This window comes from Perissodus microlepis, chromosome 23 (genome assembly GCF_051167445.1).
Source record: "Perissodus microlepis isolate ML-2025 ecotype Zambia chromosome 23, ASM5116744v1, whole genome shotgun sequence".
NCBI classification, from domain to species: domain Eukaryota; kingdom Metazoa; phylum Chordata; class Actinopteri; order Cichliformes; family Cichlidae; genus Perissodus; species Perissodus microlepis.
Window position 1 is genome coordinate 6,988,165 of NC_140482.1, and position 27,791 is coordinate 7,015,955.

The 27,791-nt window shown below is 41.3% G+C and overlaps 2 protein-coding genes across 7 annotated transcripts in view; both read left to right on the forward strand.

Annotated features, from left to right (window-relative positions):
• The window catches only part of LOC146360894 (muscleblind-like protein 2a), a 52,877-nt gene extending 48,578 nt beyond the window's left edge, over nt 1-4,299 (forward strand). For 3 of the 6 annotated variants that reach the window (XM_084921683.1, XM_084921684.1, XM_084921686.1), the window contains one exon: nt 424-4,299. In XM_084921683.1, coding sequence (XP_084777809.1) covers nt 424-548 — 125 coding nt within the window. In that variant the 3' untranslated portion in view covers nt 549-4,299. The remainder of the gene's footprint in view (nt 1-423) is intronic. The other 3 variants (XM_084921687.1, XM_084921685.1, XM_084921688.1) reach the window with 1 other exon arrangement.
• A 2,532-nt stretch (nt 4,300-6,831) lies between these two features.
• Nucleotides 6,832-27,720, forward strand: LOC146360895 (ras-related protein Rap-2a-like). Its single transcript, XM_084921690.1, has 2 exons — nt 6,832-7,682; nt 26,456-27,720. The coding sequence occupies exons 1-2, from the start codon at nt 7,369-7,371 to the stop codon at nt 26,691-26,693; spliced, it is 552 nt and encodes a 183-aa protein (XP_084777816.1). The 5' UTR covers nt 6,832-7,368; the 3' UTR covers nt 26,694-27,720.
• The last annotated feature ends 71 nt before the right edge of the window (nt 27,721-27,791 follow it).

Sequence of the window (27,791 nt, forward strand, 5' to 3'; positions counted from 1 at the left end):
GGCTCTGTGTATTTATACAGTAATAGGGAGAAAACCCCAACAATCAAACAACCCCTATAAGCAAACACTTGGCGACAGTGGGAAAGAACAACTCAATTTTAACAGGAAGAAACCTCGGGCAGAAACGGGCTCAGAGCAGGTCAGCTGTCTGACAGGTTGGGGGTGAGAGGAGGAAGACTGTGTTTTACAATATTTCTGATCAGTTTTATGTAATCTTAGAAATAAACAAAGTTGATTTTATTCCAAAAACATGGCCGCATTTTTTTTAGCTGTAGTGCTAGTCTTTTGATTTATAAAGAATTTCCAAAACTTTTAAACACAATAGTGTGTGCAGATAAAGTTGTATTTCTGTCTTATAGGTAAACTAAAATGCTCTCTCTCTTTTTTTTCTGTGTCGCTGCTTTCTCTGTCTCTGTCTTGCAGATTATCCTGAAGTAAGCGTCAGGAAGGGAACGGAGTGTCAAGAAGCTGCACTAGAAAACCCAAAACATCCCCTCTGTAAATACTACCTAACCTCTCCCATAGAGGTCCAGCAACCTGCATGCTAAGAGTGTAACACTTCAATTTAACCATAAGAACTGCAGTACCGGTGTAACACACACACACATACACACACACACACACACACACACAGGAAAAAATAAAAAGATATATACTGTATGTATTGCTAGAAAAAAAAAAATATTAACAATAAAACATCAAAAAATATTCTTATGTATAGTACATACATAGCAGACACACTATAGAGGTCATTTTAACAACTGTTCTCTCAGAATACCGTGGATCTCCTCTTCTTGCATATTTATTCTAAAAACCAACCTGCACAATATTCATCCCTTTGGTTAGTCAAGAAAAACACAGATGTTTGATTTACACTATATGAAAGTATAGTGTTTAATGTTGAAGACAAGGAAGAGTCACAGAAACCCCATGCACAACACACCTACGCATGCGATGCTTTCACGAGGGTTTTTCGTCTTGCGGTCGTTGCTTTTCTCTCTGCAAAAGTTGAATGTCCTCGGGGCAGCCAGGCTCATGAGCTCTTCGTGTGATTGTCCCTGCGAGGGCTCCTCCGCGACCCTCATCTGCCACCCGATGCTGTTAAGATGCCATGATGAAGCTCGTCCCTCCCTTCCCTCTGCCAACTTTTCATCTCTGGAAACATCTTGCCAAAGTTGAGGCTTGGAAGAGGTCACTTTTTTTTCTCTTTTGCCATTGCCCACACTGCAAATAGGACCCACTCGCCATCTTTTTTAGTTGCGTTGCTGGGTTCAGATCTTTGATAGATTGTGCATGCAGTCGTGACAGGAGAAGTCGGAAGATAGTCGTGGCCATTACCGAAAAAGCCTGAAGGCTGGGGTGTGTGCCAAGGGCTCAGCAAAGCGCGAGGGTTTGTTCCAGACATGCCAAGCCTTGTGCGTGTGTGTGCGTGCGTGTGCATGTGTGCGTGTGTGTTAGAGACTGATGGTCTGCCGGCAGACTGGGACTTAAAGTGGGATCTGGCACATGATGGTGACACCAAGCCTGGTAGGAGAGCTTTTTACCTGGAGGAGGGTGAAGGATTTAAGTGCTAAGACTAAACAATTAAAAAAAAAAAAAACACACAAAAAAAAAAGGTGCATTCGACGACACTCGTCAAGCAAACAGATGACTTGAACTTCAACTGGAGGGCTATCTGTGACCGTCGGTTGTTCTGTCCAACCCTACTATCACCGATAATCCTGTTCCATTTTAGAAAACTGTAGAAGTGCCTAAAAAAATTACTCATCAACAACACTTGCATCCAGAGTGTATCACTAAAAAGTCACAGACACAACACACTGGGCTGTCGAGAGCTACAAGGACTCTTTGGGGAAAAGACATCACACTTTTTGGCGTCCCTGGAAGGAGATTTCCAGCTAAGCGCTCATTAACATCACAAGTGACTTTACTGAAAAAGAAACGTAAGAAACGACAAATCAAAAATAGCTTTGTAGAATGTTTGGTGACTTTCACAGTGTACCATTGTTTCTTACCATGGTTCTGAGTAGTTTACATGAGGAACGTGAGTGAGACAAACATGTATTGTAAACTGTGTAATGTATGTAAAGTGTCTCTTATTTTGAGAGTTTATATTCATGGTTCTAGAAATGTATTCAAAGTTATTTAAGAGTTTGTGTTGTGTCTACTATCAAAGTATGTTTGAACCTCCCCCCCTCTCTAAAAAAAATCCCTCCACCTCCTGGAACAATTATTTTGTTTTTGTTTTTTTAGAGCATAAAATGTTCTTTGGTCATTTTACACCAACATTTTTTTCTTTTTCTTTTTTTGTATTTTGACGACTAGCAGTGTGTTTTAACTCATTATACTAAATTTTATTTGACATTCTTCAAAATTCGGATGTAATTTCATGGTGCTTGATTAACATCGACAATCCACAATCATGCTTTTTTTTGAGTTTCATTCACTTTGAATGTCCTCACACACGTTCTGATCTGTGTGTAATATTTGTGGAAGGTGGTTTAAAAAAAAAAAAGTTCTATTTTGTTGTAATTTATCTTATGTTACTCTTGGTCAAAATTTTAGTCAGAAAAAGAAAACACAATGTTGTAAACTATTCTATTTTGAAATGAATGTAATTTATTGAGCTGTGCTACGTTCTGCACGGTTGGTCATTTCAAGGTCTAACCCGTAGGGGGCCGGCGAATGAGAAGTTGCGCACGTCTTGAGTGGGAGGGGTTTAAACGTCGACCCGCCCTCACCCCTCCCCTCGATGGAAAGCTACTGGACCTTTCTTGCCTTCTCATCCATAGAAACGATCACGGTGTTGCAGTAATGAGCATAGTTATAGAGTTGCTTGTGTTGTTGGGAAAAAAAATGTTTATTGTATAGATGACATTTTACCAAAAAAAGCAAAGAAAATTTCAAAAAAGATGTACTTTTCACTCTAGTATAATAGTATTTCATAACATAACTTGTTGCAGTGGCAACCAGATGTTGCAATTACTAAAGTTGGGTATTTTTGTAAATGACATTGTTAAGTTGGTTTTTGTTTCTGTTTTTTTTTCTTTGCTAGAACACTGTACAAGGTAGATTGTAAAGAAGATATGAACATTTCTTATTCTTCTCTGAGATTATGACAATGACCTAATATTTTCATTAGTAAGTAACAGCCTCTATAGTGCTGTGACTGTAACACTTAGAGATATAAAATTCATCGATGTTACATAGATTACATATAAATATATATAAAATATATATATATAAATATAAGAACTAAATAATCTATAAATTAATAAGATGTTCAACTTTCCCCCTGACAAAGGACCTTTAGGTTCCACACAGATACATTTTATTCGAGGCTTATGTATCACTAGTCTTTAGGATTGCACTTTCATATTGTTTATTGATCTGTTCTGTTTTTCACTTCCTTCAAGGGTAAATCTGTTCATCAGTAAATGGCAGATATTACCAGTAAATGACTTCAATTCAACACGTTGCATGAGAGAAAACAATCTTTTCTTTTCTTACTAAATTATAACGTACTGAATGTTTCTAGTGAATAAAAAAAAATGTCTGTACACAAAATGTCCTTATTTGGTGCCCCCTGTGTATGGACTTTCTCTTGAAATGTTTTTTTTTTTTTATTGTGTTGGCAATGATTGACTGATGGTAACAGCACTTTCTGAGCAGTTGGCCGACTGAGCAGACTCAACTTATCCAAACACTTTGCCTTATCTTGAGTCCATCGTACTTAAGGTTTTATGTTTTAAAGAGCTCTTATGAAATTTATTAAACAGACCTAAGTGGGTCTCTCTCTTTCTCTTCTCAAATCCCTTCAGAGTTTCATTTGAACTATGAATCTTTATATCGGAAATCATTTTTTTAAGGTTCTAACGTATGCGTCACAAGGCCAAAAGTGAGAGAAGACTGCAGCAGAGCAAACAGTCACCGATCTTTACTTCCTGTCTCCCAAATCTGTGAGTGAAATCTTTTGGGTCCCATTGCCTTACAATGGAACATGCAATTCACAGCTTTAGCCAGCAGAGGACACTATGCCGGAGACTGAAGGTTAAGAAGTGTGGCTGCCTGTGTCATCATTGTTGCAGTGTACCTCACCAACAAAGTCAAGACATGAAAACCAATTGACAAGAAGACCCACGTCAGATTTCTAGTTTCAGTGTAAACATTTTTAAATGTTTTTTTTTTTTTTTGCATATATTTTGTGCTACTTTATGTTTCTATAGTCAAATGTTTCTTTGGTTCCAGCAAGATAGTGTAAAATCTATTGAAAGAAAGAAATAAAGAAAATTAAAGTAATGACTTTTGCTTTGGATCTCGTTTGTGTCACACTCTCTCTTCAGTAACCCACAGAGATGTTTGCTCTAAGTAGTAAGAGTACTGTAGCTGTGTCTACTGCAGTGCCGAACATCCTGCTTTACCCAGAGTTTTTATTAGAGGCCCTCTCAAGGGCCCCTGGTGGTCCCTAAAGCCCACTGCCTTAAAAGCAAATAAACATCAGCTCTCATGAAAAGAGATTATAAAGCTACGTGCATTAAAACATCTGAGAGTTGCAGCATGAAGTTTTTGCCAGAGTTGATAAAACATAATGAGAAGGACCCAAGAGCAAGACAAGTAAGCGCTTTTTCCATTATTTATTTTCTGCCATTTCCCGTTACTGCAGTGGAGTAGTGCTTTTCTGAGGGGGGGAAAGCAGCTATGAGGGGTTATTAGTACCACAATGGTAATGTGTTGTTAACTGCCGTTTGATGACAGCAGTGGACGGGCCTCTCAGCAGCTGCACTTATCATGTGTCACTAATTAGATAGTAGCCTTCTTAAATTCATCACGATGAGCTGCAGTCCTCGTTGAACAAATGACACGAACACAGCCTCCCTTCTCTAGTGCTCTTGATATTTACACTACAACTAGAACAAAGTAATCACAGAGGGTATAGCTAACACAAACTATAATATACTATAAAAAAAATTAAAAAAAAAACACAGGTTATTGCAGGAACATGGTGACAAAGATTAACTGTAAAGAAAGTAAAAAGAATCAACATAAAAATGCCCCCAAAATTATGTTTGAATTTCAGTGACGAAGCCTCTGTCCAGATTATTTGTTCCTGTCTTGCACCACGTCTTTACACAGTTATTACACCCATTGATATCTGATGCTTGGTTTACAGTCCAGCAGCAGGTTGTTTTTTTCTTTTAGCAAATCCAAAACACAAGCTATACAGACATGGGCTACTATGGCTCCTGAGACTGGCAGGCCAAAGTGCTTTCCTGCAATACAAGACAAAAAAAATAGCCTCCACGCCCTGCACCACTCATATTTCCCTGGGCACACTTAACCATAAGTGGTTAAACCATTAATTCTGAGTGTATTATATCTGATACATGAGTTTTTGAGATTTATTAGTTTTCCAATAAAAACCTAAATTAATAACGATACATTTTAAGCAATAAATGTAAATAAAAAAGGCAAGATGTACCAAGTATGAGACAAATTAAAACTTATATAAATGCAAATTAATATTTTTAATTACTTTTTTGTTAAAAGGTTCAGCAGAAACTACATTTCTTTAGAAAATTGATTTTTTTGTCATGGTTGGCTGTGTGGCAGGCAGGCAGGAGTGGTGGACCCAAAATGCAGGACTCTTAGGAAACAAGGTTTCAACTGAAAATGCAACTTTATTGCTGGAACAAAACTTGAACACAAAATAAAACTCACAAAAGCAAACAAAACTCTAAACTGAGATGCAGGAGGACTGGAAATCATGAACACACAGCAAGTTGAGGGTACGACGTGACACCGACACAGAGAAACACAGGGCTTAAATACATAGACGGCAGTAATCAAGGGATGAGAGACAGGAGGGGAACACACCTGGGAGAAATCACAGCTGACGAGACAGGGGAAACGTAAACTGAGCACACTCACATAAGACACAGACCTTCACAATAAAACAGGAAACTCAGACACAGGGAACCAGACAAGACACTGAACTGAACAGACAGATTCACAAACAGACGGGGTGACACCATAGACAGACAGAGATACAGACGCAGACTCAGAGGCAGACCGAAGAGAACTCAAACAATAATAATCGTCATAATAATAAACTAGAAAATGATAATAATAAACTTAAAGCGCTGGGTCACCGACCCAGGACCATGACATTTTTCTGGCATTGTTCAGAAACCTTTAAAGGATTAAATGTGTAGGAAAATTGTTTAAGTGCTCAATCACAGTGCATCATGCAGAACCTTCACATTTGTGCTTAACACTGTCCCCTTCTGGTTATTCTGGTCTTCTAAGATGCAGTTTAAATGGAAACCCTTTAAAAAGACTTACTGTGTGTTTATACAGTGGTTCTGCTGGAGGTTTATTCCTATTAAGAGGGAGTTTTTCTTTCCCACTGTTGCCAAGTGTTTGCTGACAGGGGGCCATCTGATTGTTGGGTTTTCTCTCTGTTATTCCCTTTACCTTACGATATAAAGCACCATGAGGCGAATGTTGTTGTGATTTGGTGCTATAGAAATAAAAATAAACTGAAATTGCAGAGTGGAAATTTGACATGTTCACCTTTTTAACAAATTATTTAGTTTGCCTGAAGCTTCAGTTAACATCCCTCAGAAGAGCTCAGAGTCAAGCATCATATGTTGACACTGTCTTGAGACATTATGTGCTGCAAACCAAGTCCAAGCCTCTGGCTTTGTCTTGTGCAGGCTAGCCTCCCATTGGCTGCTGACAGCATTCCTCACAGATTAGCTTATATTTCCGTTTAAAACGAGGTCAAAAACAATTATGTCACAGCAGCCTCTCTTATTTCTTTTCCATCACATCTGTGCTCTGCTCCCTGTTGCCATGTGGCACTAATCTCCCTCCATATCTTCCAGGAAATAGTAGCATCCAGTGGATGAAGCACACCAGAGGCGTGGATTCCCAGCACTGTTGTCTTCTATAAGCCAAAGAGTGCTCTTCGCCTTTAACTCCACTGTACCCCACTGTGCAGGGGAAATGTAGTGTTAGCCTTTTATTTTGTCGGCACATAAAAAGATGCGCCGTCTAGTTGTTTCTAATAATAGCCGATCTTATTTTAACTGCACCGACGCCTTATTGCATTATGGATGCCTCCGGAATGGTGTCCCTTCAAGATAGCGTGGGAATATTTCAGTAGAAGGCAGTGTGGCTGTGCATCTCAGGGCTAAATGCTCCAGCATCATTCGGCCGCCTATAACTGCAAGAGCATCTCGTTTACCGGAGGCTGTGTCATGCCTGTAGCGTGAGTCTGGGCTGCTGTGCACGGGCATGCGTTTCTTTGATCCGCTGCTGATCACTTTATTCTCTGCATGCCGGATTTAACTCCGCGGGAGCGCTATGCGGGAGTATAAGGTGGTGGTGCTCGGCAGCGGCGGGGTGGGGAAGTCCGCGCTGACGGTCCAGTTTGTCACCGGGACATTTATAGAAAAGTACGACCCGACCATTGAAGATTTCTACAGGAAGGAGATCGAGGTGGACTCCTCTCCGTCGGTGCTGGAGATCCTCGACACGGCCGGCACCGAGCAGTTCGCCTCAATGAGAGACCTTTACATCAGAAACGGCCAGGGCTTCATCCTGGTCTACAGCCTGGTCAACCAGCAAAGTTTTCAGGACATCAAACCCATGAGAGATCAGATCATCAGGGTGAAAAGGTGAGAGGCTTTCCAGTTTGCTGTAATTCATTGTAATTCTAAATAAATGCTCTGATGCCACAGACAAAAGGCGAGCAGAAAAACGTCTTAGGGGCCTTAAATAGCCATATTGGGGCAATAAGGACCCCGGAAGTTGTCTGTGTCGGTGAAGGAATGTTAAGGATATGATAATAAATATTTACACCTTGATTCAAATAAATAAAACAGTCACATTTAACAGTAAACATGCTTAGAGTACCCCATGGAGCCCCTCCAGGGCCTCTATAAATGTAATGAACCCCCCACACACACATACAAATCAGTGTTTTGGGTTTTTTTTTTTTTTCATTTTAAACTGAGGCTGAGAAACATCACAAAACTGCCATCCTCTCCACGTCTTCCCTCCTCTTCCTCTTCCTCTCTCCCCCCCACGCTCTCCTCCAGTCCTTCGTGAGAAGCTGCATCCCGCTCATATGTTCTTCATAAGAGCCCAGCTGCGGCTCACCTGTCACACATCAACCCGCTGAACTCTCCCAGGGTTTGATATTCTCTGCGTCTCTCACACATGACTAACTCTGCACGGCTTTGATCAGCTCAGTCCATTACTCAACACATCCCCTGAGCTCATCTCACAGCCTGGGAGTGAGAGAGAGTGGGAGAAAGGCTGTGGTCTATCCTTTTCAGTAGTGACACATTGGAATTTCTTTTTTTTTTGGCTCAGAGTCTTGTGTAAATGTGTGAGCCTGTGACTCCAGGGTACAACTGGAGTGAAACGTATTTTTCTTTGTTTTATTCCCAACAAAAGCGCATCATTATGACTTCTTCAATAGAAAAATGTTTTATAGCTGTTGTTGTTTTGATGTCAGCAGCTGATAGACGAGCGATTGATGATACTTTTCATGGCTGTTCAGTGAAGATGGGGGAGTGTTAGGTGTGGTTATGTTAGGGCAACAAAAATCCCCACTAAAAGTGCCCCACTTTAAATCAGCGAAGAAGACATGCAGACAGAAACCAAAGTGAGATAGGAGCTCTGACTCATGCAGTGGTCTTACATGAGCATCATCATTGGGGGAAAAGGGGGGGGGGTATGCACTTCATTATCATCAGAAAGAGAAAAGAAAAAAATCTTGTCATTACACTTAATATCGCCCCCTTTTCTGCTTGTTGAACATGAGTGTTGTGACTTTTATAATTTCACCAGTAGAGTATTGCTGCGGCGCTTTCCATCTGCCTCCCAGGAGTGAACTCGGTGCTTCTCTTGTGGTGTGGACGTCACAGGCCGAGTGGAAGCTCGAGAGCGTCACAGCTGACGATGCACAGTGATGGCGAATGCGTGGGGGTGGGGCGGGGGGACTCCTTTAAAATTAATTTAATAGTAATGATGGATAAAAAAGTGCCCCAGCACCCAAAGCGGCTGCCCACACTGCAGCAGCCATCGCCGTCCTCAAGTGTATACCTATAAATATTTCATGCTTGTATTTCACACTGCTCTGGCTTTGAAGTGGGCCTTGTTACTGTATGTGCAAAGCCACAGATAAGTAAAACACCCTTAAGTAGACTTGAAAACATAATATTGTTGTTGAGTTTTGTGCAGAGACATTATTACACAAAAATTAAGTGTTTGCATGTTCTCCCTGTGCCTCGCTGTACCTGGCTTCCTCTCACACTCTTAATGACATGCATGATTGTAAATAGCTGCTTAAAATTGGTCTTAAAATTGCTGTGTGAACTTGAATGGTCAGTGAGGCTAGAAACGGTGGTCAGTCACAGTCTGTGACAAAAGTAGAAGTACTAGCAAGATCTACTCGGTTATTTACTTGATCTCGTTAAGGTGTCCGTCACAATCGGCTCCTGCTCTCCATTAGCTGTCTTTAGAAAAACAGCCTCCCTCCTCCCAAACTTGTTGCTGAGCCAGCAGCAGTAACAACGAGCCTCACACAGAGATATAGTATGTGCCCACTCACCAGAACTTAATGGGATTGTGTTGGGTTGAAAGCCAAGAAGACATCGGGCCTCCATTAGGCAGTCATATAAACCAGAATGCTTATGCAAGGCTTTCCATGTGCCAAGCATGGACAAGAAGTGAGATATGCTGTTTGGTTAAGGAGGCGTGAATCCATAGTCTCATAGTCCACTCGTTGTATGACAGATCAGCTACCCAACCTAAAGAAAACCCGAATGTAATGTCATAGTTAACAGTTTACTAAAATTAATGGACAACACAGGGTAACCATTAAAAAATATCTCACTAAACTAAAAAGTGGCTAATAGCTAAAATTGTGAGCTAATATTATGACCTCTGTTGCAGAATTTCTTGCCAAAATTCTGCTTAAGCAGCTAAAACTGTTAGCCTAATATTCTGAAATAGTTAGCTAAAAGTATAATCAAAAAAACTTGTAAATTCTGTTAAGTGAAACGTGATTAGCTAAAAGTGTGGCTAGCTAGAGGTTGAAATACTAACATTTAGAATATAGTACTACGCAAAAGTCTTAAGCCACCCCTCATTTCTCTATATTTTGGTAGAAAATGGGAAATAGGTGCAGCGATTTATTGAAACGTGCTAATATACATGGAAGTATAGTATATTAGGCAAAAACCGAGTCTCTACAGTTCTTCAGGAATAGTTCTCCAGGCTTCTTGAAGGACATTCAAAGCTCTTTCTTTGGAAGTTGGCTGCATTTTGCTCTATTCTTTTCTGTGTTCAGACAATATCTCTAACACCACTGGCTGAGTGCAGAGCAAACCATGACAAAGCCCCCTGTGTTTTACAAATAGCTGTACACGCTCAATTTTGTATCTCTCTCTTGATATTCACTGTATATGTTGACACGGATTTGAATGCAAACTTTTCGAGTTTTCAAACTGCCACTGATTTTCATTCCAGTTCTTGTGTAATTTGGATTAGGTTAATTGGTAACTCTAAATTGTCCATAGGTGTGAATGTGAGTGCGAATGGTTGTCTGTCTCTATGTGTTCGCCCTGGGACAGACTGGTGACCCGTCCAGGGTGTACCCTGCCTCTCGCCCTAAGACAGCTGGGATAGGCTCCAGCCCCCCACGACCCTGACAAGGATAAGCGGAAAAGGATAAATCAGCCTTTTCTCCACGTTTCCCCTCTGTAAGAATGGCTTCTACACATACATCCTCCCACTGAAACCATTTCTGATCAGGCGTCAGTGGAGATTTTTTTTTAGGCTGCTACTTCTTTTGTTCTCCACTTGTCCAGTTTCCTCACAATTTTTAAGGGCATACTGAACACCATACGGACATATGCCAACCATTTTCAGTTAATAGCTCTTTGGGAATCACCTTATTGGTATAAAAATGTTATTTTCTGTCTTTCCACCTGTGTTATCTTTAGCATTTTTTGTAGATTCCACTAAAGAAATGAAGAAAAATTAGGTGCCTTTTTAATGCATGAATGATTCATAGGTCAATGTGAAGTGGCTTAACAAAAGCAGTCAGGTACACGGATGGACTGAAAACTAGTGAAAAAGCTACCATAGCTCAAAGAAAATATAGAAATATTGCTTTTAAAATATTATAAGAACGTCTGGCTGCTGGAAACAACCTATGGTAAAATGTCAAAAGCATTCAAATAAAAGGGATGGCTTAACAGTCGAAACTGTTAGCTTAACACATCAAAATAGCTAGCTGAAATCATGAGCTAGAAGCTCAAATTATAGCTTAAAGTGTGGATTACACTTTTAAAGCTTTGCTAAAAGTATACAGTCTAAATAGTTTGTTTGCTAAACACAACGCAGAAAGTGGTCACTAAACACGATGAATTGCTAAGTGTAAGGTTAGCTAAAAGCGGTGAACAGAAATGCTAATAGTTAGGGGTAAACAGCTAATTTAGTTTTTGAACCACACTATAAATGATAAAATCCGTTTAAATGTGTTCAGATGAGCACATTTGAAGTTGACATGTGGTCACCATCTGACACGACTTTGGCGCCACATATACATCAACATTACAGTGTTGACTTAAAGAAGAGGTGAAGAGAAGCAGGAAATACATTAAATACAAAGACACTTGATGTATAGCAGCTTTTCTTCACATATGTGAACAATTTTCTGTGTGTATTTAGGTTAACAAACACCATGGCAGATAAGCTTTACCCCCCTGAACGCTCCAGCACGGTTTTAGTCTAACCACATAAACCCCCGTTTAAGTCGCTATCTGTGATAACAACATCTGGGCGTAGCCCTCCTCGCAATCTAATGATCTCCTCGCTTGCATGTTAAGGTTTATAGTTTAATCGGCACAGGAGGAGGAAGCACGTTCAAAGTGTTGGAGCTGCGTTTTTACGCTGCACTGATGCTGTGTCTAATAGCAGGAGGTGAGCAGCACGCACCACTGAGTGGGAATAGGGTGGAGAGACCAAAACTACGTATCCCAGGGGGCACTTTGGTGTAGGTACAAAGCCACTTTTTTTCCTTAGGCTTTTAGCATCGCCCATAAGTGAGGAGAGAAATGTTTAAGTAGCCAGCTCTCTGAGGATAGCCACCAGTAAAGTGCTTGGACTTATAGACTTAACATATTTGCTGCACTGTGCTTGCTTAAGTGTTTCCATCACGTGTCACCATTTATCTCATTCAGGGGATCTGAAAACACATGGTTCTACCTTGATCCAGTCCAGTTTAATATGAATTACAATGGTCATTCCCAGCCTTTAAAGTGAAGCCCAGTTTGCCCAGAGGTGAGTGTAGTACAATAAACAAAAGCAAACATCATTAGGAAAGTCTAAAGTGAACACCATTTGTGCAGCAAATTACAATTCCTTGCTTGTGAATCATCTCACATTCATTCCGGTTTATCTTCTAATCCCTCAGGGTTACAAAAGATTCTTTGCCTTGATGTGTATCTGGACCTTCCTATATTTAGATGAATATCACTTGAGCCACAGCTATGAACCCGATAAACAGTGATGTCATTCTACTTCCTAAGGGAATGTTTACAGAGTGAAAAAAACAAAGTCTGCAAGGCATATGCATTTCAGTGTCACTGAAGGAAAACATCATGTGATGACGCGATCTCATGGGATAGCACCCAGTGATACGGGGCTTCCCGTGGAGCCAGCTGGTATCCAGGCCGAAGCTCCCTGTCGTGTGTGCCAATCTTTGTTCATTAAGCTTGTGATTGGTCAATATTATTCAGGCTGTAAATATAAACCAGAAACCTTCTGCTACCAAAAACTTCTAGTTCCTCACCTACAGCTCCTGCAAGTCTCTGTTTATAGGTACTAACTGCAGCATAGTCCAACTTGCATTGGCACTCAACTGGATAATAGAATTGGATGGATGGATGGATTATATCAGTTTGCATTCTTATGTTGCAGTTATTGAAGTGTTTTAAATCATTCTAATGTTGCATATATTGATGCCAGCTTCCCAAGTAGGAAAAACAGTCAGAGCTTTGTAGCATTGATGGGTTTAATGTAGCCATTCAAGATGTATTAAATTGACTTGTACAAATAGCATGAGCACAGCTAATGTTAAAGGCACCCTGTAGTGTTATTAGACCACTAGGAGTGCTATTGAACAGGGCTGTGAATAAGAGGAGGCCTGTTTTGTTTGCTTTTTGTGCCTTTTGTAATACACATATCATGTGACAGGTCATGCATATCCTATAGCGTGCTATAATTGATTCCTTACTATGCAGAGAAAGCTGGGATTACATTCACAATTACAAAAATACATTCAAGCAAGTGCAAGCAAGTTTGTGGAAGGTGCCATGTTGCCCTGTCATGTTAAATGGACATTGCCATTCCGCCTCATATCCTGAACTGAAGTCAGAGCTTTAACACATGCTTAAATATGCTTATTTAATTATTTATATATTGTTGCAATTACTTTAGCTATGCGACAGCTGACCACGAGCTGGCTAAGCAACAGCGGCTGGTTCTAAGCTAACATCATGCCAGGTAATGTTAGGCTCAAGTCTCTTAAAAATCAGACATTCTCTCTGATAAGCATTATAGTCGTACACATCGTATACATTGTATGAAAGTTTATTTGTTATTTATTTATTATCCAACAGTGTTCGATCCAATTCAAAGAAGTTTCACTGCGTAGGTAGGTCACAGGTAACAGTGACAAAACAGCAGCTAACAGGGGCTAACAGCAGCTAAAAGAGCTTTACTGCAGCAATAATGCTTACTGGCAGAAAAGTCCCTCAACAACTCGACACCTCGATATAGCTGTCATGGGACAGAAGTGAGCTTTACCAATTCATCAACTCCTTTCTGAATCCTTGCACAAAGTTTCACAGCCTCCTCTAGAGTAAATAGACACGGACACCCAGCATATTGCTAAGGTAAATAGCATAAAGACAGCCTCAGGTTATGCACTTGGAAGGGGTAAGAAACCAAAACTGAGCTGAAGTCTTAAAACTACCATGACCTGGATGACCGAGAACCTGCAAAGAGTCTTTATTGCATTATATATAAAACTGCCAATTAAATGAACTTCTTACTAATCACAGGTCCACTCAGAAACATTTCAGCCCATTGCTCCATGTTTGTGGAGGAACATCGAGGTCTTTGGGGACTTATTTTTGGATCAGCCTCATGTGACCAGAAGAGGAAGTGCAGATCAGTCTTTTCCAGTTGGCTTCTTTTTAGCTGCTTGACTGAGATACTGCTTTCAGGCTCAACACTCACAATGAAGGAAGAAACTGGAATATTTTAATAATAGGTTTATTAACAGCCTTTCCTGCAGTAGCTTATCTCTCTCTTTGGGAGTCTTGTTGTCATTTAGGTGCACAGAACAGCAGGTATAATAGCATAAAGCAGCACTGGCCACGTGAACTCACATCCTTTTTTAATGTCTTTCTATCTGAACAGAGAAGAAGATTGTCAGGGGAGCTGGGTTGCACCATTAAAGGTGGAAATGAAGCTTGGGGTTTCATCTTTAAAAAAACACCTTCTCCATCTGCTGTGCAGACCCCTCTCTTTGCCTGTGTATCACGGGAATGTTTGCGGTTTTTCCTCCATGATACTGAGGCATTACAGAAACATTAGATACCAAAGCTTTGTTCTCCAGCAGTAACACACCCTTTGGGAGTTCACATAGTGTGGGCACTATAGGCTGTGTGATTTCTCTATCCAGTTCTACATGCAGATACGTGGCTGGCTGTCACACAGCGCTGCTGCTGCTACAACTGGTAATTAACAGCAGATCCGGAGAGCAAAGAGATGGCTGCAGGGTTGGAGGGCTTCATGTAGGCGATGTCTGACTGTTCTTTTGTAATTTGTATGAGTGTTTTTTGCTGTGGGCCCTGTAAAAAAACAAAACAAACGAAAACAAAAGGTAAGTGAGGTCACTGAAGCTATTTAGCACAGCAGGTAGCCTTAACAAGTCTGTTGTACCCCGAGGCTAAATGGAAAATGTGGAGGCCATCTTTTTTATGTGAGGAATAAACGCTGATTCTCTGTGTGGGTGGGTGGGTGCGTTTTGTGTTTGCCTCTTTGCCAGCAGCTGAAATAACAGCCTGCAGAGGTGAATGGCATTAAGTCGTTTGTGTCTAACTTTTATTTCAGGCTTATACGTGCATCATAGGGATGCTGCAATATTTTAGATATCAATACAGACTTTAAAAAAAATAAATCAGTATAGTTTTTTAAGCTATCTTAAGCCACTTTATATTTCTAGCATTGTTTCTCACGCTCTGTTTATAAATCTAAAATCTGCACATTTATACAACTGTATAGTTCAGCCAACCAATCCCAACACGTTCCAACTGTGCAGATAATCCCCATACTAGGTAGTTTCCAAGTGCTGTAAAAGGAACGAGTCAGAAGCGTTTGTTAGTTTCTCCTGATTTATATTTATACAGCCGGGAAAATAACACTTCAGGAAGAACATAACACTGGTAAACATACCATTAAGGCTCCAGTAGTCATGAGGACATTCTGTATCATGATAACTGGAATAACTGTCACAGATCCATGCATCCGTGTTCTTCTGCTTATCCAATACAGGGTCGTGGTGGTGGTGGTGGTGGGGGGGCTGGACCCTATCAATGCCATCGGGGTACTACCTGGACAGGTCTGTCTCTGGGCTATCACATGGAGGCAGATGACCATTCACACTCACTTTCACACATACAGGCAATTTAGAATCACCAGTTAACCACACTGTGCATGTCTTTGGACTGTTGGAGGAAGCCACAGTACATGGAGAGGACCCTCGCAGAACATGCAAAAAGGCCCTAGACTAGATTCAAACACTTCATACTCCAAGGCAACAGTGCTTAGAGCATGAAGGGTGCCATTCCTCAAAGAGGGTCATAAAAACTGATAGTATGCAGATCATCAGAGATATAGACGGACTTTCACTTTTTAGCTCAAAGTGCTGCTGTGTGTAAACACACGGCATTATACAAAACAATCCTCACTGATGCTCTCGACATATTAAACCTTAAACTAGTGCAAAGTTATGCATCCAAGTAAACATAATAAGATACATTTCAATTAAAATAACTAAAAATATGTACAGAATAAAAAAAATAATAAAAAATTCCTCTTTTGAAAAAAAAAAAAAAAAGAACAGTTGCCTTTAACTGGGAAACTGGTCTTTTTTCTTTTTTTTCAACATTATGTTTATTAAAGTTTTACATATATACATACATAAAGTACATACACAAACAAATTTACACGATAAACGAAACACAAGGTACATTCAATGAAAGCACTTGAGTCCATGAGACCTCTGACAGATTTTAAAGAATAATTTTCAGATTGCAGCATATGGTTGTGGTCCTGTACAGGGAATAGCTAGGCTGTCCCTGTCTCACACAGTAAACCAGATAGATCTTTATTCCCAATATACTGGATGTAGCGCCCCCAAATTTTCTGGAAAATTTCTTGTTTATCTTTTAGAGTATATGTAATTTTCTCTAATGGTAAACATAAAGACAATTCTTTGAACCAATGTGAAATACTTGGTTTGCCAAGACTCCTCCACGTTAGAGCTATCACTCTCTTTGCTTGTAGTATTCCCATGTTTATGAAGATTTTTTCAAAATGATTTATGTTACACCCTACAGGATATAATCCCAGTAGGAAAAGTTTGGGATCCATCACAAGTTTAATTGACAAAATCTCCTTTATCATTGCTCTAACCTCTTCCCAAAACTCCTTTATTTTTGGACATGACCATAAACAGTGGAGCAATGTGCCCTTATCTTCTTCACATCTATTACAGATATCAGGAATCTGCATATTAAATTTGTTAAGTTTTTCTGGTGTTATGTACACTCTCATCAACCAATTAAATTGTAGCAATTTTAGACGTGTGTTCCCTGTCTGTGTTTGGGCTAGCTTACATGCTCTACTCCATTGTTCCACTGTCAACTCCTCCTGTAAGTCATACCTCCAAGCTTCAAGCTTAGCAACAGATGAATCAGGAGAGGATGTCATCATCAAGTTATATAATTCAGATATCATCCCTCTACCAGTGGGGTTTTTGGTTAGGATTTTCTCTAATGTGGACAGCGGGGGAATATGTGTAAAATCATTATGATAAGACCTGATAAAACTCCTAAACTGTAGGTATTTGAAAAAGTGCTTTCGGGGAATATTAAATTTAGAGATTAGTTGTTCAAAACTTAAAAGTCTTCCATCACCCCCGAAAGCATCCTTCACCAGTCCCAGCCCCGAGTCTGCCCACATTTTAAAACCACCGTCCGCCCTACCCGGGGCAAAATAATTGTTGCCCCAAATCGGGCTAAAAACGGAGAGGGGAGATTTTACGTTTAAATATCTTTGAGTGACATGTAAGATATAAATCATGTTTTTAACTATAGGATTAAGCGTAATGTCCTTGAGTTTATTATATTTATCAGAGTATACATATGTAGGAAGTGGAAGCCTAAGAGAGAGAGACTCAATAGTTCTCCATGCGGGGGGCTTTTCTGCAGCATAATAGAACATTATAGTTCTTAACTGGGCTGCCCAGTAATACCAAACCATGTTATGACATTGCAGCCCTCCTGCATCAAAGGGCAAGTATAAAAGTGATAAGCGAAGTCTGGGACGCTTGTTATTCCATAAAAACTGATTAAACAGTTTTCTTATTTTAAGGAAAAAGTCTGAGGGGGGTGGCAAGGGGATATTCTGAAACAGATACAGAAGCTTAGGGAGCACGTTCATCTTTAGTATATTTATTCTACCAATCAGTGAAATTTGGAGACTCGACCATCTCTCCACTGATTTGGATATGTCAGTCATAATTGGACTATAATTATGGTTCACCACCTCTTCCAATTTCGGGACAATCTGAATACCTAGATAAGTAAACTGATTCACATTTCTAAAATGGCAGGTGTATTTAGGTGGATTCATCCTTTCTTCTGAGTTCAAAAGCATTATAGAAGATTTTGATTTATTGATTTTATAACCAGAAATATGTCCAAATTTTCCAATTAGGTCTAAAATGGCTGGAATAGATTTTCCCAGATTTTTAAGAAAGAGGATCACATCGTCAGCATAAAGAGCTATTCGATGGTCGAGCCCTCCGATCTCTATACCCGTGATCATACCGTGTTCTCTTACAGCAATAGCAAGTGGTTCAATTGCAATTACAAATAAAAGGGGGGATAGGGGGCAACCTTGTCTACAACCTCTTCCAATCTCAACTGGTTTTGAGATAACATTATTGGTAATTATTTCTGCATATGGGTTATTATATAGAAGCCTGACCCAGTTACAGAATCCCACTCCCAAACCAAAGCGACCAAGAATCTCAAGCAAATAGGGCCATTCCACCCTATCGAAAGCCTTCTCGGCATCTAGTGCCAAGAAAGCTGTATCTGAAGACCCCCCTTGCTCGTGTAAAATATTTAACACTCGTCGAACATTGTGGAATCCCTGACGCCCAACCATGAACCCATTTTGATCTTCCTTGATGATGTCTGGCAAAAGGCCCTCCAGTCTCTTTGCTAGAATTTTACAGAGTATCTTTAAATCTGAGTTTAAGAGGCTAATTGGCCGCAGGTTTTCACATTTATCATTCGATTTTCCAGGTTTGGGAAGAAGTGTAATTAAGGCCCCTCTCAGAGTGGGTGGGAGTATCCCCTTTTGAGCAGATTCAGAAAACATTTCCAAAAGGGGTGCCTTTAATTTGGATACAAACTTTTTATAGATATCAATTGGCAGACCATCTGGCCCTGCAGCCTTTCCAGAATTCATACTCATTATTGCCTCTGAGATTTCGTCCAGAGTCAATTTAGCCCCCAGTCTCAAGGATTCCTCTTCTTCTATTCTGGGGATATTCATATTGTCAAGAAAAGAGAAAAAATTGGGGTCTGGTTCACCTGGGTTTAAGTCAGAACTGTATAACCTTTCATAATAGACCTTGAAAGAGTCACTTATTGCAGCAGGGTCAGAGATCGTTTCCCCTTTATCATTTTTAAGTGCAGTAATTGATCTTTCTAATTGGAATTGTTTTATACGCCAAGCCAGAATTTTACCTGATTTCTCCCCTTGATCAAAAACGGACTGCTTAAGTTTTAATAAGTTAGCTGTAGCTTTTGAAGCTGAGATTTCATTATATTGGGTTCTTAATAACAGCAAACTTTGGTGCAGCTTGGGACAGGGGTTCTTAAAGTACATATCCTCAGTAGCTTTAATTTTTGATTCCAATAATTTCAGCTTTTGTCTGGCCTTCTTAGATTTTGAGCTTGTGAAGCTAATTATTTGGCCCCTAATGAAGGCTTTGAATGCTTCCCATCTAATACACGGAGATGTTTCAGAAGTATTGAGCTCAAAGTAATCAGTAATTTGTTTGTCAAGGTACGCCATTAGGTCTTTGTCCTTCATCCATTTTTGCTGAAATTTCCATTTTGGGGGATCTCGTACTAGCCCTGGATCCAAATAGACCAGACTGGCTGGGGCATGGTCTGAGATAAGGACACTGCCATAATCACAACCGTTCACTTTATAGGACAGACTTGCTGAGATTAAAAAGTAGTCTATTCGTGAGTATGATTTATGTGTGCTTGAATAACATGAATATGTCGATACACCAGGATTCCTGTCTCTCCATATATCCATAAGATTTAATTCCTTAGCAAACTGAAGAATGGTTTCCCTACTCTGGCTATGAGATTTGTCTAAATGTGATGATTTATCTATACTTGGGTTCAGAGTGCAATTGAAGTCTCCCGCTAAAATATATTGACCACTAAGTGCTGACAGTGTGCAGAACAGGTTATTAAAAAAAGATGGTTCATCCTTATTTGGGGCATAAATATTAACTAAAATCAGAGGTTCTGTATAGAGAGTACCCTGAACAATCAAATACCTTCCCATCCTATCTGCAATTACCTTACAAACATTAAAGGGGACGGACTTGTGTATTAGAGTCAAAACCCCTCTCGCTTGGGAGTTAAATGGTGCTGAAAATACCTCTCCCTGCCATCTCCGCTTAATCTTTAAGTCCTCTTTTCCAGTAAGATGAGTCTCTTGGAGAAAAATTATTTTGGAATGCATATCTTTTAACCTTCTCATCACTTGTTTAACTTTTTTAAGTTTTTGCAGCCCTCTACAGTTCCACGATGTCATCTTAATTTCTAAAACATTGGACATAGCTGCAATTTTCAGATGATCTCCTCATGCTAGTATATAGAAGTGTACCTTTAAACAACCAAAACAATGCAGACAACACAGATGCTTCTAACTGCATCAACCATTGAACACAACCCCTCTGACCTAAGGGCCAGTTTCCCCTTCTCCTTACTACACACTCCGGTAATGCTAATGACCAGTCCACAGTTATTGAGGAATGATCCACCATTATTGATATTGACTTATCCTAAACTTAAACACTCCCTCCATTGTTAGCTTTTACATACAAATAATAATTGCTTTGCCAGGAATTTATTGCTATCCCAAATATACTCATGTAAATAAATTAAATGTTAGGGGTCTACTGTGCTTTAACTCTATTTAAATGTAACTATAACTCAGAGAGTCCTTCTGGAAAACAAAAAGTAATCGATCCCCCCCAAAAAAAAAAAAAAAAAGGGGGGGGGGGGGGGGGGTATACTCACAAAGCAGGTAATCACCAGCGTCTTTAACCCCCGTACAGATATAACGGAGGCATGTACAGATGTTCAGTGTGAATATATTTCAATGATCAGTTCACAGTAGCCCCAGGAATTAGCTGCCAAGCAAAACGTTCAATTATTTTACCAACTCTATCCGTATCGCTATTCATCCCGCTCTGCTTGGATCCACATAACGAAAGTCTCTGCGTCCTCCGGTTTGCCAAAAGTCAGTGTTTTATCCTTGTAGGTCACCAGGAGCCTGGCGGGGAGAAGCATCCCGTGTCTTATCCCCATGCTGCGGAGCTGTCGTCTCACGGAGTCGAACTCTTTCTGCATCTTATGTATGCCGGCTGCCATGTCCGGGTAGAAACTCACCGGTTTGTCCTAGTAGAGTATTTGCTTTTTGATTTTGGTCGCTTTCAGCACCATTGCCTTATCCCTATCGCTCAGGAATTTCATGATCAGTGTTCTTGGGGGGGCGTTTGGGTCGTTTCTCGGGCCGATTTGATGCGCCCTTTCCAGGAATGGCTTTGATTTCAGCAGAGGGATGTCCAGCGTCTCCGGGATCCAGGTTTCCAGAAATGCGCAAGCATCCGTTCCCTCCACCTTCTCCGGTAAATTCACCAGTCTCAGGTTAGCCCTCCTGGCCCTTGTTTCCAAGTCCATTACTTTGTCCTCCATATCTCTGGTTTTCTTTTCGAGACTCTGGACTTTTCTCTGAAGGCTATCGACCGTGTCCTCAGTGTCGGAAATGCGTGTCTCGACATTTACAATACGCTCCTTGCACTCTCCGACCTCGTTTCTCACTCCCTCAATTGCAGCCATTATTCCGTCAAACCTGTTGGAGAAGTCGGTTTTCAAGTCTTTGATAGCTTCAAGAATCGGAGCGTGACTTGGTCCTTCCTCTTCAGCGCTAATTGACTCTTCCGACATGGTGCTAGCTTTAGCTTTTCCACTTTGTTTAGTTGGTCCGAAATCAATTTTAGGTTGTGAGGGTTTACCACGACCCCTGCCCGATTTACCTGGTGCAGACGACATAAAAGAGTCCTAAGCGCGGATACCGTAAGAGTTTAACTTCAAAAGTTGATATTACGTTAGGTGTCTTGGCAAAGATTCACGGAGGAGGGAAGTGTGCGTCTAGCTAACGCGCCGCCATTTTGGTGACCCGGAAACTGGTCTTTTATACTTATATGGGGGTTTTGGGTCATTACAGTGAACTGAAAAAGGCTAAAGGATGGGTTTTTATAGCTGCTTTCAAAAGATTTCAAAATAAAATTTCAAAATAAAAGCACAAAATATGTATTTTAAAAACAGTATTTAACCTTTTTCCTCCCGTAAAAACGACATTTGACGACCTCAGCCGTACCCGTAATGTCATTTTTTGTCACCTCACTATATATCAGTACATAACCTCAGTAAGCCGATCACTAGGGATGGGTATCGTTTAGGTTTTATCCGATACCGGTGCCAAACCGGTACTTTTGAAACGGTGCCGGTGCTTAAACGGTGCTCAAACCGGTGCGTAAAGAATGGAGAACACAAAATTGGTTCAAAAACCTCTCATGTTCAGCTGTTTTTTTTGTAAAAAGATAACAATGTTTGCCTTTTCTGCAGCTATGGGGCATATATGGTATCACTCTTGGCTGGAAGCAGTGCTTAAACAATGGAAAAAACACAAACTTTGTCCAAAAACCTCTCATGCTTAACTGTTTTCCACTTTTTCTTTGGTCATTTTAGCCTTTTTGGCCAGGGTGAAGGGAGTATCTGCCATCAAACAAGAAGACAGCTGCATGTAACTACCACAGTGTTTGCTAGTTCACCTTACATGCATTAATGTAATAACGTGGTTAGCCTACTCAACGTAAATTACACACGAACAACATTAAGCTACTCACGCAGAGAAGAACGGCTGCTGCTGCCATCATCATCCTCATCATTTCTGCTACACTGGCAGGGCTAGGGGCCAGAACTCTCCTCTTTGGGTTTTTGGGGCATGTTGCTAACTCCGGGTCCGATAACAGGCACCACACCCTCAGTAGATGTGCTCGGTGTGAGGTCTCGCAGCAAGCTATCAAATACGGCGCATTTCTCGGCTTTTAAAAAAAACGCTATGCGTCGCCAGGTGTTTCATCAGATTCGAGGTGTTACCTCCTTTGACAGTATCACAGTATCAGCTTAAAGCACTTGTTGCAGGCTGCTGAGTTTGCATATTTTGCTGTGAAGTACAGCCAGACTTTTGACCACTTCGCCTTGGGCCTTTTTAATCTATAGCTCTGCTCTAAAAGAACGTACGTACCTGGACCCGCCTACTATCCTCGGAAACGTAAAATGATTGGCTAGAATCTAAAGTGTATCACAGCTCAGGAAAAAAAAGCACCAACATGTGCGCTGCTTTTCGGTCTGGTTACTACCGTTTATGTCAGAACCGGTGCCATCATGGCACCGGATACCGGTACCCATCCCTACCGATCACCCTCACTAACGTCTGACACGCACCCAATCATTTTGTTCTGTAAGCAGCCAGAATGACAAAGTTCAGAAAAGAGAAATTAGGTTTATACCCTAGCAGTCGTCAAAGAGAGTTGTTCTACCTGTTATTAATCCATCCAAATCCTAATCTAAAGGATTTAGTAGAACTTGTAGATTAAATTAAGTCAGGTCTTCCCCAAAGGTAGAAGGACCCATGACCGAGTTACACTGCATCACGTGGAAACAGAGATATTCATTGTTTTATGTCATATCAATCAACTAAAAAAGCAAATGAACACTTCAATAAAGCGAGCACAGTTAGCACATAGCTATAGTGAAGAGTCATGCTTGAGATAAAGACATTAAGCTTCTCACTCCAACACCTCCTGAGATATTAGTCAATAAGGAGTGATAGCGGCCTATAGATCCCTGTGGGACAACTTTTCTCCACGGTGCGCTGAGCTGCTCCCCCCTCATCCAATGAGGAGGGGCTTGTAGTTCGATGCTGCAATAAACAGTCGCCGTGCAAACTCCCCGCCCCACCCCGGAGAATCTGGCTCTCCCTGTGTCTTTGTAGATATATATAGAGTTTCTCCTGCAAGGCTGTCAGATTGTGTTTGTCTCCACGGTACTCTCCTTGTTCACACTTCACACCCTTTAGATTCCAGCTTTCCAAACACACGGGCCATGCGAGATGGTTGTCCTGCTGAGGTCAGCTGTTGTTTTGCATGTGTGTGCGTGCATGCGTTTGTGTTGTACAGTGTGGCTGTTGTTAGGGAAAATATCAGGCTGCAGTGAAGGAAGTCTTCGGCTGTGTGGAATGAGTTTCGTCTGCCTGACAGTTTGAAGTGTCTTCATAGGCAATTAAGACAAAAGAAATGCTCTTTGGAGAAGCTTCTGAGATCCAAAACGAGGTGCAGATACAGGTCGAGCTCAGAACCCTTTAAAATCACCGGTTTGCTGAATGACACTCGAGCAGGTCCATAAGTGTCCTCCGCCCTGCTGCCTGCATTCATTTCCTGCAGCTCTCTGGCCCCTGTAAGCTCGCTGAAACGTTTGCCAGCTCTTTTCCACGCCTCAGCTCTTCTCCCAGCTGAGCAGCGTGGCAGCGGGCCACCAATTTGTAGATAAGAGCCTATTTCTCAATAGCGCCAGCAGATCAATAAGGCAGGCTGGGAAAGCACTTAGGAATGACTGATGGCCAAGGCTATTAGGTAGTCTATGCTATTACCTGTTGTGAGAATATACACCCACTTTAATTGATATTGTGTAGTTATTTAATCGCGGGAAACATGAAGGGCATCTAACTGAAATGCAATATCTTTTGCTTGAATAAAGTGGGGTCCCGCTTCATGTAAGTATAATATAAGTGTCTGTTTGTGAAGTAGCAACTAGTGTGCTAACAGTTTGCCACCTTTGGAAAACTGCGATAAGTCACTGTATATAAAAGATGGCCACGTTGACATTGACATCAACTCTAGCAAGCTGCGTCCGTACACTGTGGAAAATGGAGTAGAGACACGTTGTGCAATAACGGGATGATTGCATTCAGAAAAACAGCACAGAGGTCTGGTTCAGAGAAGTGGCAGCGCACCTAGGAATCTTCAAGTGGCCATTTGAGGAAATGCAACCAATAATTATTATAAGCCAATTAGCAAATGCTCTGTAGACCCTGCTATTACTGAGTTGGACTCCCTTTTGCCCAAAGATTCTCTGTGGTACAGAATAAACAAGGTACCAAAGGGCCCAAAGTGTGCCAAGACCACCAGAAGACCACCCAGTGTGGCCTTCTGCTGCTGTAACTCATGCTCTTCTGCATACCTTGGTTGCAGTGACTGGTTATTTGAGTCACTGTTGCTGTCACTGTCCTATTGATTCAAAGCAGTCTGGCCATTTTCTTCCGACCTCTGACATCAACAAAACATTTTCGCCCAGAAAACTGCTGATATTTTCTCTTTTTTCAGACCATCCTGTAGGAAAATTCCAGCAGATCAGCAGTTTCTGGAATACTCAGACCAGATGGTCTGTCACCACCAGTCTCATTTAAATCACCTTTCTTTGCCATCCTGATGCTCGAAGTCTACGTGCCTAAATGCGTCAAGTTTCTGCCATGCAATTGTCTGTGTAGACATTTGCATTAAAAAGCAGCTAATAGGTATACCTAATAAAATGGCCAGTGAGTGTAGTTGCTTTTTAGAGATCCAGCAACAGTTACACAGCAAAATGAGCGTTTGTTGGCAGTTCTGCTTCATGCTGATGAATATTAGTCCAGTTCATTCTCCTTTGAGCTCTCCTTCGGCCTCTTCACAGGCCATTTCACAAAATATGAAATATTGATCATAGACCCACTGTCTGCTGTCCCCACTGAATGAAGGCAGTGCTGTTTTGAAGAAGTGTGTGTGTGTGTGATTTGAGTAAAGTGCACTTTTAAGGAGTTACTTACCAAATTACAGATGTCAGCCTCTTCTCAAAACCAGAAGTAATGTACACGGCTCTTTATAAATTCATGCTAAGCCTTGGAGTTTTTACAGCAGTAACAAGCATCAAATATAGCCAAAAATGAATATGAAGTAGAAAATAGTTGTTTCCAGTGCCCCAGTGTTCATGTCTCTCCCATGTGAGAGCAGCACATTAGCTTTATTCAATTATTCAATAACTTATTCCATTACTCTCCCCAGCCTGGTTTCCTCGTATCGATGGCTCAGAGGAGAAGAGGACTGGGCTTGTCAGCCCCGCGCGTTGGGGGAGAAAGCTTTTGATCCTTAAGACGTGCTCAGTGCACGATGGAAATGGTGCAAGTGCAAAGTGCAGAGCTAACGATTTTTAAACAAGAATTGGAATCCATTAAAATATGCAGCTTGCGCACCATGCAAACACATATGTAATGTATTCAGCAATAAATGGACCATCAGTTGGGTTTTTTCATGATGGCGGTTTTCTGATAGAACCTCCTGTTGGTACCGGACGCCCGCTGAGCGGCAGGAGCCTCCTGGGAAGCTGAAGCTGAGTGTAGCTGGGTTTATTCCTCTCCTCTCGCTCTATTGTGCATTGTTTCAAACCCCTTATTGTTTCAGCATTGAGCAAATACAGTATGTAGGCCAACAATGCACACACACTCACACACACACAAGCAGCCACATTTATGGCTCTTTCCCTCTCTTTCTTCGTCCTGTAGGAATTAAGAAGTTCCTGTAGTCGGTACCAAAAGACACCCAGCGGGGTGGCGAAGGCAGCGCAATTCCACTGATGTCACTTTCTCTCTTAATTTGCAGGTACCAGCAGGTACCGGTGGTTCTGGTGGGCAACAAGGTGGACCTGGAGGATGAGAGGGAGGTGTCCCCCAGCGAGGGCCAGGCGCTGGCTGAGGATTGGGGCTGCCCCTTCATGGAGACGTCGGCCAAGAGCAAGACCATGGTGGATGAGCTTTTCGCGGAGATCGTCAGGCAGATGGACTTCTGCCCTCTGCCGGACCGGAGAGAGGCCTGTTGCCCCGCCTGTAGCATACAGTAGCTGAATGTCGGAGGGGAGGTGGAGCAGGAGTGATTGGTGGATGAATTGGAGAGGAGTAGAAATTAGAGTCCAAATGTATTCATGTTAGACAAACTTGAAGATTGGAGAGGGTGCAGGGTTAAAGGAAGCAAACCCCCACTTTTGGTGTCACTATTCTTAGCTGCTTCTTAGAGGATTCTGGGAAATGTAGGAAGTTGCAGAGAAAGGAGGTTAAGGGGAATTCAGTTTTGACATTCACTACTTCTCCAACACAGAGGGGATTTTTTTTCCCCTCTTAAAATAAAACAAAAACACACGACCTTCCTGCTACTATCACGGTTTTTGCTGATTATTCCAGAGTGAATTCCCGGGGTTTTCCCAAAGGCAGCGCGGTGCCAAAAACCATCTTAAAAGCCATCAACAAAGAGGACCACAGTGCTAAATGCTTTTGGGAAAGCAGCCATAGGTCCATGGGAGGACGGCTCGGCGTGCGCAGCAGTTCTATCTGTCCTGTTTTTCTTCTGCTTGTTGTTCTATTTTGCACTTTTTTGTTTTTTTGCCAGTGCAACGGCCATTCACCGGGTACCCGGAGAGATAAGTTAACACCACTGTGAAGGAGTCGTTACTGGAAGGTGCATTTGGAAGCAGGGCCCACCTTAACAATAAATGAATGACAGGATGAACGAATGTGTTTAAAACAAACAAACAAACAAACAAAAAAGGCCGCACCTTTAGGGGGGGGATTCATGTCCCATTCATGTCACAGATAATAACTGTGGATGACGTGTGCACAAAGTTGTACTGTCACACTCTCAAGTGAGTACAATCAATCGCACCCAAAGAGACGGTAATCAATCAGTCAGTCAGTCGATAAAATGTACCAACACTCTGCAGACACCTTACAGATGATACAAATGCCTTGTTACAATGTATGAAGTGAACATCAGTGTCAGTGTGTAGCTCATCTATCTTTAGTCACATCGGATATGTTAGTGGTTCAATGTGAGAAACACTTATTTTCAACAAAATAATAAATCTTTATGCACAAGTGTGTCGTGTGTGTTTTTTGTTGGATCGCGTTTTTTTTGTGTGTCATCAAAAAATGCCTTTGTTTTTTGT

Coding starts and splice junctions, on each gene's coding strand:
- LOC146360895 (XM_084921690.1), top strand. CDS start 7,369: ATGCGGGAGTATAAGGTGGTGGTGCTCGGCAGCGGCGGGGTGGGGAAG. Junction 7,683..26,455: donor CAGATCATCAGGGTGAAAAG/GTGAGAGGCTTT, acceptor CTTAATTTGCAG/GTACCAGCAGGTACCGGTGG.